General features: G+C 47.3%; 1 protein-coding gene across 1 annotated transcript in view; it reads left to right on the plus strand.

Moving 5' to 3' along the window:
* adgrl3.1 (adhesion G protein-coupled receptor L3.1) overlaps positions 1 to 16741 on the plus strand; it is a 96308-nt gene that overhangs the window by 61011 nt on the left and 18556 nt on the right. Inside the window, exons 11-16 of the mRNA XM_084556912.1 lie at positions 3285 to 3407; positions 3581 to 3786; positions 5930 to 6106; positions 7086 to 7295; positions 11027 to 11247; positions 14879 to 14945. Of these exons, the coding sequence (XP_084413038.1) occupies positions 3285 to 3407; positions 3581 to 3786; positions 5930 to 6106; positions 7086 to 7295; positions 11027 to 11247; positions 14879 to 14945 (1004 nt within the window). The remainder of the gene's footprint in view (positions 1 to 3284; positions 3408 to 3580; positions 3787 to 5929; positions 6107 to 7085; positions 7296 to 11026; positions 11248 to 14878; positions 14946 to 16741) is intronic.

Consider the following 16741-nt stretch of genomic DNA (forward strand, 5'->3'; position numbering starts at 1 on the left):
TACACAAGTGAAAACTTATGCATTATAATGTAACTAAGTCATCCGGCACTAAATCCCCCTTCATGATTTATGTTCAGTTATGGCTGAAACAGCGTCAGAAAGGTGGTAATTCAACTGTTTGACCATTTCGGAAGATGCGGTATCTGATTATGAAACACAAAATGGGGTTGTCAAAATAATAGAAACATGCATCAGTACAACACAATACAACAGATCAATACTACAACAATCCACAGCCTCCAAAACGAAAACACGATTGAATCAACAGCTCTCTCTGTTGTTTTCAACAAATACTGAATACCGTAACCTTAACGAAGCTTAGATGTAGTGCAGGACTGTTACATTAGAGTGCATTCATTTTCACTAGTGTACCTAATGAACTGGCAAACGAGTGCATTATAAATATTTGCAAACCAATTACAGATTTGTGCACAAAAATGTGAAAACATCCTGTGGTTGCTATCTATTAAACTTATAGAAGCACAAAAAAAAGGACCTAAAGCAGAATCCGTGATTACATTTGCCAGAGATGAAATATTCATGCGGAAATCCAACGTTTTGGTCGCGATGGCATCAGCAACATGTACAGACTGCCTGTATTTACAGCTTTGAATGCCTGCTTTGTTATGTTATGTACGTGTGTGAAGATGTGACAGGGAGGTCACGGTGAAGACATCTGGGTCGTTGCGCGGGAGGCTCTGAAGGGTCAAACCCGTGGAGATCCTCATCCAGCAGAATGCAGTAAAAGCATTGGCCGTAGTCAGGCATGGATTGTTTTCCAGTCATTTTTATTTATTTATATATCTGTTTAGCCGTATTTTCCTCCCTCCACTTGTAGGCGGAATTGACAAAGCAGAACAGAGCTAGTTACGATGGCGCCTTGCACACATCGCTCTCCTCCCCTCTCCTTCTCCTCTTTTCCATCATCTCTCGCTGATCACCTCGCCACATGGCCACGGAGCGAGGCAGATTTTGCTGGAGAGCGCAAATCCCCCTTTTGCTTTCCCATGCCTTCAGATGATGATGATGATACATCTGCGAGCCGCCGTTTCATCCGCGCCCAGAACAGCGCGCCGCGCTCACTCATGTCCCCCCTCGGTTATCCTCCTGTTTTGCTCCCCCGTTTGATTTGATATTTCAAAATTTCCTCCACATCATTTCCCAATTACCAGCACTCGCTGGGCTCGTCTGTTCCTCGGCCGGAGATGAAAAGCCGCGGATGAGGAGGAGCGGGGAGAGGAAACCGGCGGTGATAAAGTAAAGAAGGAGACCGGATGAGTGCGTGCTCGAGGGTTGATGGTGGTGGTGGAATGTCAAATGATGCTCTCAGGGTTTCGTCGCGCGCTTTCACATCAGTAAGCAATGAAATTACAGCTATTTAAGTCGCTCAGCGTGGTGATAACATTACAGCATTTCATCTTATCAAAGGCAGACGGCACAGCCAGATAAGGCTCCACAAAGTCACCCCCCCCCCCCCCCAACGCGACTTTGTCTCGATTAACTTTAAAGCACAACAGTTCATCCCGTCGACCGACACCCTGCAACGGCTTCACCTTGGCATAATTTCACACTTGCGTCACCTCCAAATTTGTTTTATTTTTTATTTATTTCCTCCCCTCTTCCTCCTCGAACGCGGTTACATAAACAGCCGCAGAGATGCGCCGAGATGCTGCTGCTGCGTCTCTGAGGAAACTTAAAACAGGAAGTGCTCTTTTTGTGGAGAAATCTCCTCATTCCTCCTCCTTTTTCTTTTTTTTTTTTGGCGCCGTTAATCTTCCCTCCCAGCTAATCCAGTGGGCAGATCCACCGTGATTATCTCTCCTCTTTATTCATAACCGGCTCCGTGCAGCCTGTCATCTCTCTCTTTCTCTTCTCCCCTCCTCACTTCTGCCTTCCTCTCTGCGATTCCTCCATCCCTGCTCTCTTCCTCGCACTTGCTAAGCAGCCCCCTCCCCTCCTCTCCCCTCCCCTCCCCTCGCCTCTTTTTTATTTATTTTTTTTTCCTTTTACAAGCCTTTCAGATGAGAGTGACAAGAATAAATTATTTGGCGCATTTTAAAGAAGCACTGCAGCTAGTGTTAGTGATATAATTGTGTTACATTGCATGTGTGTGTGTGTGTGTGTGTGTGTGTGAGTCGTGGTATTAGGCAGATGCATAAATAGTGTTATTATTAGAGTCAAAACAGTGATTTGAAGGGATAACACAGCGGTAACAGTGTGCGCGTGTGATAACGATAATGAACAAGTGTGTTTCTTGGGAGGAGGATTGTCGTGACAGGGATGCTTTAATTAGATTAGACTCAGCGTGTTTTGACGCCCCGTCGATGTGTGCTGCACGTGTGTGTGTGTGTGTACGGTGCGTTGATATGTTAATACGTGCGTAGCCGAAATGTTCAAGCGATGGGGGGACACTTAACCAGCGATTCTCCTTTCCTTTTTTTTTTTTGGCCGTGTTTGCGCCTCCGCCGTCTGTCTGTGTTTGTGTCTGCCTGCCTCGCTCTGCCTCCGTTTCCGCTCCTCTCCCACACTTTCCCAAGCCCCGTCTCTTGTGCGCCGTTGGAGAACGCGGTCGCCCCTCTAAACACATCCGCTCGTTAACCCGCCTCGCTCTTTCTTTCGGATCTCCCGTTCGGCCCGTCCTCTCGCCTCTTTTCCCTTTTGCCTCCTTCCCAAACACTTCTCCTCCCTGACCTCTTCAAGCCTCTCTCCCTTTCCTTTCCGCCTCTCACCCCTCTCCACCGCCTCCATCCGAGTCGTCCTTGTGTTGGGTTTGTTTGGTCGGGGGGGTGGCGGTGGGAGAGCTGTTTTTCCGCCGTGAAGAAGTGAAGAAGCCGTCTGCAAATCACTCAGAAGCACAAGATAGCGATACACCAAAGGTATAATTAGTCCTTAATTGGATACTTTATCCAATACTTTACATGGACTCAATCGGGAATGTGCTAACGAACCGGGATGGTGAAATTAGATTCTCACAATACAAGAAGAGAGGCAGGATAATCCACCTCAATGAGCTGGACCTGTTGCCTGGAGACATAGTTGCTTTTTTTAGTAAAAGAAAAATTATTTCACTTTGATTCCTATCAGATTTTTTTTTTTCCTTTTTCATTTTCTTTGTTTAGGAGGAGCTGGAAACTGCTTCGGGATTTGTGCCCCGTGTTCTGCCGTGAAGCACTTAGTGAGAAAACATGGTTGTTACAAGAGCGCGCAAGCCAAATTTGATGCTGTGAATTGACATTAGGGTTTGTTTGTGTGTGTGTGTGTGTGTGTGTGTGTGTGCGTTGCAGAGCTGGAAGTGGCCCGGCTCAGCACGGACGGGAACCTCGCAGACCTGACGTTCCCTCAGACGGAGCAACATGGAAACTCCATCCAGCTGTCAGCCAGCACTCTCAAACAGCACGGCAGAAACGGTACGCGATGAAATCTCACGTTCTCTCTTCATGCCATCCCGCTCTTTCTCCCCGTCCGACTCACGTATTACCCAGATCTCTTGTTTTCCCCTCCTCACGTCCACCTTTTCCAGTCTGTCGTTGTAGTTTAAACCTCCGATCACCAACGCCGTCCCCTTTATGTCTCCTCACAGGCGAGATCAGGATGGCGTTCGTCCTGTACAGGAACCTGGGCGCCTACCTGTCCACGGAGAACGCCAGCGTTAGACTGAGCAGCGAGGCGGTCTATCCGAATTACTCCGTCATCGTCAACTCCCCGGTCATCACGGCGTCCATTAACAAGGAGAGCAACAAGGTTTACCTGTCTGAGCCTGTGGTCTTCACTGTCAAACACCTGCAGGTAAGTGAAGTGCGCGGTGAAGACCGAAGCTTTTTGGACAGAAATGTACTCGCTGTGAGATGATGAGACAGAAACAGAGGCTAAGAGAGTCTTTCTTATGACAAAAAAAGGTACTAGGCACAGCTTTACATTCAACATTACCCTGAGCAATACACCCATCAGCCACAACATTAAGACCACTGACAGGAGAAGTGAATAACGTTGACCATCTTGTGACAATACAATGTTCTGTTGGGAAACGTTTGGACCTGGCATTTGTGTGGATGTTACTTAGACATATAGCACCCACCTAGACCAGACCAGGCACCCCCACCCCATAGCAATGACACTCCTTGATGGCAGCAGCCATCCCCAGTAGACCAGTTTTCCAAAAAACGTGCACAAGGTGTTGACCTGGCCTCCAAATTCACTAGATCCCAAACTGATCTGTGGGATGATCCACAGAGGCCCCTCCCCTCAACCCATAGGACCCAAAGGCCCCCCACTAACAACATCCTGTTGCCAGACACCACAGGACACCCTCAGAAGGCCCATGTCTATTCTCTGATGAGTCACAACTGTTTTGGACGCTTAAGGGAGACCTACATAATATTAGGAAGGTGGTCATAATGTTATGCCTGATACGTGTGTAAGGCTATTGTTGTCAAAGAAATTCAAAAACACATTAGTCATCACTAAACAGACAATTTACTCAGTTTATTTACCCAGTCCCAAATCCTAACCTAAGTCACTCCAGGCACCGCTGCTACAACAATACAACATTATAAAGAATAAACACAGGATTCCCTCTTGAGCGAGCACTGTCTTGGCAACAGTGGAGAGGGAGAAAGGTCCATTTCAACAGGAAGAAACCTCAGACAGAGCCAGCATCCACCGGTCGGGGCGAGAGGAGAGAAAGTCGGAAAAAAGCAAAAAAAAGATAAGTGTGGAGAAACGATAAACAGTGAGCAGGTTAAACGCGGATCGGAAACATGCAGCACTGGAGCCGGAGACACCCGGTGGAAAAAACAAGAGAGAGAGGGAGAAGCGCCGTTTACCGAACTTGATGTTCTTTGTCCGGAACTGCTGGCCTTAGAGCTGAATGCCATCAGAGGCCTGAAAGAGCCTCACATTTGTCAGTAGCGTTACTCTTTATTCTCAAATCCCTGGTTTAAGTAGCAGCGGTAACACAAGTTGGAGACTCTTTAAGAGTTGGAGACAAAAAAAACTAATCCTTCAGTTTTTTTTTTTTTTAACTTAGTGCCAGATTGAATATTTAATTCTTCTGCCTTAGCTTAAGAAGTCCTTGGTCGCGGCTTTAAAAGAGAATAAAGTGGTAAAATGTTCCGTCGTTTACGGCCGGCGTTTAAAGATCTGAAAGTCTTTTGAAGACTTGCGAACCGCTTTGACAAGACACGGCTCAGCTGTCTTCGCCTTGCCCCGGATGACACTCGGCGAGATCGGCTCTGACACTTGCAGTATCGCCGACTTGAATTCAACATTTCCTCATAAGGTTTTAAAAAAAAAATAAAAAAATTTATGTGTGTGTGAGAGTGTGTTTCTCATCCAACAAACAAGCCCTCATCCAGTTGGTGATCCAGCTTGTTGGCAGCGGAAAATAGCCTCGACTGTTTTCCCTTGCTCTTTTTTTTTTTTTTTTTTTTTTGGGAGTATCTTTACAAACCCAACACACACACACGCACACACACACACACAGCTCCATCAGTTTACACAACACGAGCGGCTCCTACACTCCAGAATCTCACACAACAAGCGCGGACGCAGCACTGTCACCTCCTGCCATGGCTCCGTGTTTATTTGTTGCACTCTCGCATTCTGTCCCTTCTGTTTGTTGTTTTGTTGTTGTGGTGTGTGTTTGACTCCCTCGCTGCGTTTCCTCCTCTCCCTCCTTTTTTCTCCGACAGTCCCATCCCACCGTTTTCTCACTTCTTTTTTTTTTTTTTTTATCATTTATTTTTTCATAAGCTCTCCAGCCCGTCCACGTTCCTGCCTCCCACCTCTCCGCGGCCAAGTATCTGTTTGTCTCCGGCTTCCTGTTATCTAACCCATCCTGCTTTTTGTCTCTCTCGATTTTCTTCCTGTCTGTTTTTGCTCAATCGCGCTTTATTTATCTCTCCCCCTCTCCCTCTTTCTGTTCCTCCAGCATTCGGAAAAGAATTTCAATCCCAACTGCTCGTTCTGGAGCTACTCCAAGCGCACCATGACGGGATTCTGGTCCACGCAGGACTGTCGTCTGCTGGCCACCAACCGCACGCACACCAGCTGCTCCTGCACACACCTCACCAGCTTTGCGGTGCTCATGGCCCACGTTGAGGTCAAGGTAGGCGTTTTATTCTGCAGGGCCCGCCAGAGAGAGAGAGAGGGAGGGAGGGAGGGGGGGAGGGCGGTGGGCAATATCAAAGGGTCAGTTATTCATCATTTTGGTTAGCTGGCCAAAAAGAAAAAAAAAAAATGGGGGGTTGGAAGGAAGGAAGGAAGGAAGAGATGAACACTACCAACATCTGGAAAATAAGTTTCAAACTCTCCAGAGTCTGAATAATCAGTCTTGGCGGTGGGAAAACATTTGCAATTGATTTGTCAAGCCTTGTGATGACACGGCTGACAAAAAAAAAATAAAATATGCGCTTCTTCCAACCGGTGCAGTTCTGGGTTTGTTAAAAAGCGATGCGTTTATTATGATATCCGCGAGCCACCAGTGGGAGGGGGATAAAAACCGCCGTTGTCCCGTCCACGTGTGGGATAAGTGCTCATTGTATCCCTCTTTTGTTGCTTTAAGATTCTTTTCGCAAATCTTTTGACTCCGTGGATGTTGTGTGACACTCGTCCCCCCGCCCCACACACACACGCCTCCCCCCCTCCCTCCGGACCATAGGATGTGTGTTACTTCCAAAGGGGTCATGGTCAGACCTAGCTTGGCAACCCCGTGTGAACAACACAGTGTGAGGGTTTGAGCAGTAGATCCATCACAGCAGTGCTGTGTTGAACATTGCTCTGCCTGCCAGGCTGCAGGACACTGATGGATAGAGCCGGCACACCTGTGCAACGCGGCGTAACGTTGTGGCCCTGAACGCTCGGCGACACACAGCCGGCAGACTCGCATCAGTCAGGGCGGGGCAGGGCGGGGGGGTTGTCGTCTGTACGTCTGTTCCCGCAGTATGTTTCATCCAGCAGCAATATGACTCACGTTTTTTGGTTGTTTTCCCGCAGGCCGAAGCTAAACATTGCTACGGTGGCTGTAAAATATTATTAAATATAATACCCACTCAGGCTTTTCTCCCTTTTCTTTGCACCGCTCGCAGAAAGCCGACAGCATGCACGACGTGCTCCTGGATGTCATCACATGGGTGGGCATCCTGCTGTCGCTGGTGTGCCTGCTCATCTGCATCTTCACCTTTTGCTTCTTCCGCGGGCTGCAGAGCGACCGCAACACCATCCACAAGAACCTCTGCATCAGCCTCTTCATCGCTGAGTCACTGTTCCTGGTCGGCATCAACAAGGCGGATCAGCCGGTAAGAAGTGTGGAGCCATGTGTGCGCCCATGTGTGCGCGCATGTGTGTGTGTGTGTGTGTTAACTCATGTCACAGCCTCGGCGTAACAGTCCACTAATCAATACCAGTACAATACAAGTGAATCGTAAAAATGTTTGCTTCATGAATAATAAATAACGCATTGATTCGAGGAACACATGCAGCGTCCCCGGAATAAATCAAAAACAGACGTTTCTCTGGGTGGCTTTTAAACAAACCACATCTTTGTATTCAGACCAGCCCGGAATTGTGATACTTGCTTTCTCATAAATCGCGAACGGGGATTTACTGGCATTGTCTTTGCCGCACATGCTCAGTTTTTCATGCCATCACCGCTGCGTCGAGACGTGACCTCAGATTAACGGCGTCGCAATTTGCGGCTAAATTACGGCAAATGCACGGCGAAGACCAGGGGGTTACGTTATTGTGCTTCTTGAATGGCGCTGTAGCTTAAATGTTACAACTGTGTAAAATCCAAAGGACCTCATCTCTGATCCATTCCCACTCCGCATAATAATGACTTGCAATATAAAGTTCACGGCTCATGCATTAGCTTTGTGTTAGCTTGGGTGATGTCAGGGCCTTGTTAACCTTCCTCACAGCAAGAGGCAAGATTTATATGCATTTGCGCCGGGGTGCTGTTCGAGTTAAACTGAGCCCTCAGTCTGCATCCATGTATAAATATGAGGTAAAGTGCAGGAGTCTGTGCTCGACAGAAACCGAAGACTTTGATTTTGAAGTGTTTATGTTGGAGATGATGATTTTTTTTTGTGCCTTTTTCTAAAAGTTTAGTTTGCTGTTCAAGTACCTCCTGAGACTGAGTGGAGCATAAAATGTTTGTGGTGGAGACGCTGCTATTCAGACCAGGGATTTGTTTTGTGTTAGTGTTCATGAATGCAGCAGCGTTGCTACTCTCTACATTAATTATGTTGGTGTAAATTGGAGTCTAGAGAAACCTGCATCATCAAGTGAGTTGGTCCTTCACCTTGAGAATGTGGATCATCCCACAGATACTTGATCAGTGTGGGATCTAGTGAATTCGGAGGCCAGGTCGACACCTTTTCATGTTTTTTCGAGTTGTTCCTAAAGCGTTTTTGTGTGTGCGTGCCTGTGTCAGGCTGCATCCTGATGGGGATGGCTGCTGACATCAAGGAGTGTCATTGCTATGGAGTCGGGGTGCCTGGTGTGGTCTAGGTGGGTGCTACATGTCTAAGTAACATCCACACGAATGAATGCCAGGTATAAAAGTTTCCCAGCAGAACATTGAACTGTCACAAGATGGTCAATGTTATTTACTTCTCCTATCAGTGGTCATAATGTTGTGGCTAATCAGTATATACTCTATAGCAGGGGTGTCAACACACATTTTAGTTCGGGGGGCACATACAGCCCAATTTGATCTAAAGTGGGCCGGTCCAGTAAGATAATAGTATAATAACCTATGAGTCCATTTGTTTTAGTGCAAAGAAGATCAAGTAAATTAGGAGAATGTTTACATTTAATGAACTACCCTTCAAAAAAAAAAAATGAAATTTTGTTAGAAAAATAAGTGCAATTTGAGCACATTGCTGCGTCTGCTGTTTAGTCCTGGGTCTCTGTGTTGTGTTCTGTCCACTTCTCTTACTAAAACAGTGGACAACTTAGGGATAGCAGTTATTTTCATAAAAAAAATTGCAGTTTTCTAACTTTGCAAATTCACACTGCGGGCCAGATTAGGCCCTCTGGCGGGCCGCTTTTGGCCCGCGGGCCGTATGTTTGACACCTGTGCTCTATAGGGTCATCCTTCAGTGTACCATTCATGGTTCCTGACTTCAAATTTCATGTTAGGTTTGCCTAAAAATCTTAAGGCACTGATATTAAGACAAGATGGCCTCCTTTAATTTTTTAAGGCAAGGTCACTCAAATAATAATCTCCATAAAAGAAAACTTTTTATTTGTGCGTCTCTCGGGAAGAAAGTGCTCAAGGCTGTATCCTCTTCTATCGCATTCAAGAAGCCCCCGGGCCTTGGCGACCTGCTGAGCTTTCAACGAGAGCGAGCGCGTTTTTTCATCGCCGACGATGAATGGACGAAATAAATAAATTTGAAGCGTCGTGCGTTTTCGACAGCGGCGCTTGTGTACTTCTCTTTGTTTGTGTTTTGTGTGTGTGTGTGTGTCGGCGTGGGAGGGATCGCGTTCCTCCGCTCGCTCGCGCGCGCTCGTGCGCGCTCGTGCCGCTCCGCCGTTAATTACCGGTGACTATTCGTGACCTCCATTAACATCTTCGGCATCACTTAGCTCGCAGCCGGTTAAGCCAGTAATTCCGGCAGGAAAACGAAATGACTTTGCATAAGCAGCCGCTTTTTTTCTATACCTGCCTGTGTGGCGGCGTGATGAAAGCTACACTGCGCGATCATTAGAAATGGAAATGAGTGACTCCCTCGCCCCCTAAACTCATTGTCTCTCAGACATTAGGTAATTCTCTCTCTCTTGTTGCAAACCCGTCCATTACAAAAGTCCGTCAATTAGCTCTTCCATTCAGTGCTTTAGGAGCGACCCTTTAGATTAGAGAGTTGCCGTGAACTTTACGGGCGCAGTCTCACCTCATCCTTTGCTCGCCATCTTCTCCCGAGCACCGATCTTTTCTTCCCGTCCTATTGCCTAAATTATAAATGTGTTCTTTTAGGTTTGAAACCCCTCCCCTTTCATTTTCCTACTCCTCATCTTTTGCTGTTTTTCTCAAGGGACTTCTGCGCAGGGCTTCTCTGAGTATGTTATCATCTACCCCTGTAACTCCCTTGCACCCCTTTCATCCGTCACCATTCACTGGCTACTAACAATGCCATTTAAAATCCATTCACGCCCCTTTCAGTGTGAATGTTTAATCACGGGGGTTTGGCGCTGATGGATTCAAATATTATCACTTCTGTTTGGTTTTCGATAATTACCATTTTGCGAGGAGCCAAATTAACGGCGTACAACAGTATTTTGATTGCGTTCGCATGCGCTTCGGGGCTCCATTGAAAGCCCCCGAAATTGTATTTTCCACCAACTATCCAAAGTTTTTTCAAAGCTTAGAAAAGACAAATTAAATTTTTCTTTTTTTTTTTTCCATCATACCAAGTTGCTGAGTCATTTTTCGCAGCCGCTCCACTTATTTTGTTCACATTGTGTTTTCGCCAGCGTTGGCCGGGTAATTTCGCCCTCCTCAACGCGCTCCTTCCTTTTTTTCCCCGGCCCCCCCGTTGAAAGCGCTTTGCTACTTCAGTCGGACGTGTGGTCAATCAGCCACACCACCCCGCCGCTTGCGTTTTCTCTTCTGTCTTCTCAGATGTTGTAGATTGTCGTAGACAGCGAGTAAAGCGTGAAGGAGGCTCTGCTAATATTGAGTTTTCAGTCATTCTTTGAGTCACCTGAAATTGCCGTCACGGTACGCAACGATCGCGCCACAGTTCCTTTCACCGTATCCTCTCCCTCTCCTGTCCGTTCCAGTACTGGCGATCCAATTTTTAATCCCTAACATTTTCTCCCTTATGTTAATGTGATAAATTAGTGCGTTCTAAATCTGACTCATACCCTTATCGCCTGCAGTATTTGCAACTTTATTCCCCTCTACTTTCCAACTAATCAGCACAAGTGTCCTCCAGATTAAATATTTCCTGAGAATTTTTTTTTTTTCTGTGAAGCGTTACTGTATTTTTAAATCCTCTCAATCTTTTCTGTCCCCCGCCAGATTGTCTGCGCAGTCTTTGCGGCCTTGCTCCATTTCTTCTTCTTGGCAGCGTTCACCTGGATGTTCCTGGAAGGGGTGCAGCTCTACATCATGCTGGTAGAGGTGTTTGAGAGCGAACACTCCAGGACTAAGTACTTCTACCTGGCAGGATACGGAGTGCCTGCTGTCATAGTGGCCGTCTCTGCTGCGGTGGACTACAGGAGCTACGGCACCGACCGAGTGTAAGGAGGGCGGCGGAGGGACGCGTTGCGTGGAGGAAGGATGGATGACGGGGCACGAGAGGAGGGAGGAGGGAGGAGGGAGGCTGGAGTGCCTGCTGTCATTTTGGCTGCGTCTGCCACGTTGGGCTCTACAAGCTGTGGCACTTCTCAAGAGTCAATACAGAGAGGCTGAGAGTGGAGGGGGTGGGGGGGGGAGCATGGAGGATGCACCACAGAGTGCCTGCATGAGCGCAGCGGCGACAATGTGTGAATATGGAAGGATTTAACAGGCGGGATGGAAGGAGGGGTGGGGGGGTTGCAGAGTGGAGCAAACTGAGGGGGGAAAAGAGTGGTTTAAGTGTGAGAATGGAGGCATGTGGAAGGTAGTGATGGAGTAGACTGTCAGGGCGTGCACACATCCATACTGGTTTGGCGCCTGTGCGTCCCTCTCTGGAGGAAATGCAGCACGGTGGATGGAGGATGAGAACATACATTAAAAGCAAAAGCTAACATATTCATGCATGCTTGACTTGTCCCACCCCGGGATATAGGCTGAATCCAAGAAAAGGCAGCCAGCATCTCATTTATATGAGATATATGCATAACAGGCAACCTACAAATACGCAGGAGTCGACATAATAACAGTTTTACTTGCTTGACCTGTCCACAGCACATTCAGACTGAGAGTCTGAAAGGAGGCCATTATTTTATCCATACAGTGTAGTGTTTCCCCTGCTATTATACCCCCCCCCAGTTACCTTTCCTATAGAACAGGTCTATACCTTGTTCTTTATTTGAACAAACTAAATAGTCTTATCTTTCATTCATTTCCTGTAACCTCTTGTCCTCTGGAGGGTCGCGGGGGGGCACTTTCGCGCCATTCTCGCGCCATTCTCGCGCCATTTTCGGCCAAAATTGCTGCAGTTCTTGCTTGCATCACCACAACATCCTGTTTCTCCGATAAATTTTCGGCCGAAAATGGCCCGAAAGTGCATTTTCGTTTCTTTCGTCTGAAAAGTTTTGGACTTTTATCGCCGAAACAACACGTGCAAGCAACAACCGCAGCAATTTTTGGCCGAAAATGGCCCGAGGTGACAAAAAACATACCAATGAATACCAATGGATAGGCTCCAGCCCCCCGCGACCCTCCAGAGGACAAGAGGTTACAGGAAATGAATGAAAGATAAGGCTTTTTAGTTTGTTCAAATAAAGAACAAGGTATAGACCTGTTCTATAGGAAAGGTAACCGGGGGGGGGGGGGGGGGGGTCTCTTGCATTTTCGGTTTTCGGCCGGAAATTTTCGGTGCCTCCCTAATGTTTTTGGACAGTGGGAGGAAGCCAGAGCCCACGCAGACACAGGGAGAACATGCAAACCCGGCACCGAAAGGCCCCAGTCGAACCCAGAGCCTCCTTAAGCTGTGAGGCACCAGTGCTAAGCTCCATGCCACTGTGCCGCCCCAGCCCTATCTTATTTATCTTATTTGCACGAAGGCATGTCATCTCTGTCTCTACCTGATTGAGCGTTCACAGTTCGCACGGACTTCCGCCCCACAGGTGAGCAAACTCCCTCCAGGGGACTGAGACCACGCATGGAAAAATATATGGCGTCATCCCAATGAAAAACAGACAGCAATCGCCCCCTCATAGCCGTAAACCTAGGGGGAAACACTGCAGCGCATAGAATTATTAAACCCAAGTACATACGATGCACTATATATATGGCCTTGTCCCGTCCTCCTCTCTTTGACTATGTGAAATCTATGCAAAGAGAACCTCGCATTAGCAAAATCTCATCCCTCAATTGCTTATAAATGAGCAGCTTCATATAGTATGTGGAAAGTGGCAGGAAGCTAAAGCGCCTTTAAATGATTCACGGGCCCAAATGCTCGCGTTCGCCCGCCGCCGCCGCCGCTTCCTTCTGGGACCTTTTGTAGTTCAGACGTCACGGCTTTCCGCCTGGCTGCGCATCGCCTGGTAGGGTTTGAAAGGTGAGAGAAGGGTCGTATTTAGCTGTGTTTAAGCATCAAGCCGTACCAATCCGCGCACCACTCGGATCAATATTTCATTTAATTGGGGGGGGGGGGGTGCGATCATTTAAACATGAGAGTCTGAATGCGGAGCTCTGGATGAATAATCAGACCGAATACCATTACCCGACAGACTTGAGACGATCGCTGTGGTTTAGAAGAGTGGAGTAGAACACCTCGCACAAATTGAAAGATTCACACCATCAAAAAAATAGTCTGTAGCCTTAGTTAATGTTGCACCCAAACAGTAAATCCTCTTCCTTTTTTAATGGTCCTTGTGGATTTGGAAAGTAATTGACACCTTTTTTCCGCGAAAGTACTTTTCATTAAAAGCAGAAACTGGCTTACATGACTCATTTATCAGTCTAGACTCGAAAATAATGCTGCCTTCCGTTTTTTTTTTTTTTTTTTTTTTTGACACAACACATTGAGACAAAAACCTCCTGAAAATACCACATGCCATCCCTGCTGTGTCACCTTGTCACGTAACGGCCCTATTCTTCCCCATATTAGCCAGTGGCACTGAATCTCATTCAGGTCCCATAATGAAGGAGGCTATGACTTAGCAAAGGAGCCCTAATGGAGGATACTGTGACACAGTCAGGGACCCGTAATGGAGGGCTCTCTAATGTGGTGGAAATTGAAAGATTAATAATTCAAAAGCAGCTGGTCATGAATCAGTTGGCCATTTTGCTCCAGCGGTTTTCTCTCTGGCACCTTATTCTGCAACCAGTTGGGTCTGACCTCGGTGGAGGGCACACTGGGACGTGTTCTTTCTTTCTTTCTCTTTTTTTTTTTTTTTTGCCTTTCCCCCGTGCTCGCTGCAGTTGATGAGCGAAGATGTTTTGGGGTGCTGTAATTTAGCATACAGCAGTATATCTTTTACTACCAAAGCTAACCCTGTGGTCAGAAATGACTGCCTCTCTCTCTCTCTCTCTCTCTCTCTGGGTATGCGTGCCTCCATGTGTGTCCTCCGTCCCTGGCTGTGTGGGTGCGTGTTTGCGCGGCATAGATTATGTGTCCCTCCTCTCTCCTTTAACCTCACCGCAGCCATTCCCAGACTCCATAAATAGCCCGGTATGAGGACGGCGTCCATAACTCAGTATTCAAATGAACACAGTCGTGTCATATTTTTGCGGCCGCAGGATGTGGCCGTGTCATATATCTGCGGCCCTAAGGGGGAAGTAAAGGTTTATTTATCACAGGTGCTCATCCCTCGCCGTCTCCCCCCATCCCCCCTCCCCACCTCTTCTGCGTGTGATGTATGTTTGAAGTGAGCGTCTGGTCTATTTTCCTCCGTCCTGCGACGCCTTTCCGATTTTTTCCTCATCTCTTTTACTTTTTCATTCACCCCTATACCTTTTGTCCCCACTCTGTCGTGATGCATTTGATATACTGTACGTGATGTAAAGCGAGCGCTGTGGTTGCCTGTTCTGTGGGGTGACGTGTGTGTGTATAGCCGTGATCCATGTCCTGTCCTCTACATCCATCTGGGGCTGGAGCATGTTTTTCAAATCCCCTACGCGCCTATCGTCTCTCCTGTTCCTGTTCCCTCTTCTCATGCATGATGTCTCTCTCCGCCGCCTCCCTCTTACTCCCCTTTTTCTCTGTCTCCCTGTCTCTAGGTGCTGGCTGCGACTGGATACGTACTTTATCTGGAGCTTCATAGGCCCTGCGACGCTAATCATTATGGTGAGACACACATACATGCACGCACGCTCACCCTCCAGCTTGACATGTTACCGAGTAGAATGGCTGCCAGGTCTTCATGCAGGCAACGACGGGTTACACGAAGGTGTCTGTTAATCTCTTGCGAGGTTTGCCTTAGCTCCTCTGCGGCGTGAGTCGGAAGGAACTTTTTATGTCAGTTTAATAATTCTCAGCCGTGGATTAACTCTCAAGTGAGCACATATTCCTACAAGCCAGAAATCTTCGGAGGGGACGCAGGAGCTCCGTGTCGCATAGATTATGATGAGAAGTTGGCAAACTTACACCGCAGCCACAGCATTATGACCACTGACAGGAGAAGTGAATAGCATTGGCCATCTTGTGACAATGCAATGTTCTTAGATATGTAGCATTTATCTAGACCAGACCAGGCTCCCCCACCTCATAGCAATGACACTCCTTGTTGGCAGCAGACATCCCCGAGCAGGATGCAGCCTGACACAGGCACACACACAAAAATGGTTTAGGAACAACTCAAAAAAACAAAAAAAAACATGAAGAACAGCACAAGGTGTTGACCTGGGGCCTCATGTACGAACGTTGCGTAAGTACAAAAACGTTACGTAAGTACTCATTTACGTAAAAGTTCAGATGTATCAACAGTGAAAGGTCCGTAACTTACGTACATTCCTACGGCAACTATTTTGCTGGCGTAAGTAGGATTCTACAGATCAGAGGTGATGCCGGGAAACTGTCATCAATGTGAAAACTATTACTCCGACCGATCGGGACTGTGCCGGTCGACCCTGAGCAGAGCCATGCCAGCCGCGTGGGACGGAGTTATCCTCATGTCAGCCAGGTATATCAGATTCCCATACAATGCATCTGGACAGGTCAACATTAAAGAGCAATCTGCAGCCAGAGACGGTTTTCTGAATGTAATCAGAGCTATCGACTGCACACACATTGATATAAAAGCGCCATCGCATGAATTTGTAAATGTCAACAGGAAGATCATACGTGATGCGCAAATGCAAGTAAACATTGTGGCAGCGTGCCAAAGAGCACATTTTACGTATCTCCACCCCAGTGAGTAGCGTCTCCAATTCTCTTTCTGTGAAGTTCTTCTTCTTTCCCGTCTTACTCATTCTTATATTTTCGTTTTCTGATCGCGCAGAGAGGGGAATCTCAGGTGCAGGGTCAATTTAAATATGATTTCCATATTTAAAATGGGCGTGGACAGAGAGTTGCATATTTAAAAAGGGCGTGGACCGGGATTTGCATATTTAAAAGGGGCGTGGACAGGGAGGGGTCCGGTACGCTCGATCGGGATGTACAAAGGAAATGTGCTTATAAATGCTTGTAGATTTGAGCTTACGTTCCGATTTAAGTGGAAATCTACGCAACTGTTAGTACATGAGGCCCCAGGCCTCTAAATTCACTAGATCCCAAACTGATCAAGTATCTGTGGGATGTACTGGGACAAGCCTGATCCGGAGAGGTCCATCCCCTCAACCCATAGGACCCAAAGGCCCCCACTAACAACATTCTGTTGACAGAGAATCACAGGAAACCCTCAGAAGGCCCATCTCCATTCTCTGATGAGTCACAACTGTTTTGGAGACCTACGCAATATAAGGCAGGTGGTCATAATGTTATGCCTGATCAGCGTATATCGCTATAAGGGACTCATTTGATGATCCCAAGAACTGCATTCCCTTCTTCCTCCTAACTCAACAGTGGAAAGGGGAACGCGGGGCCGCCAGAGAGTCCGACCATTTTTCTTGTGCTTTCAAAGAGCCGAGCAATGAATGTTGTTT

This window comes from Chelon labrosus (assembly GCF_963514085.1).
Source record: "Chelon labrosus genome assembly, chromosome: 2".
NCBI lineage: Eukaryota > Metazoa > Chordata > Actinopteri > Mugiliformes > Mugilidae > Chelon > Chelon labrosus.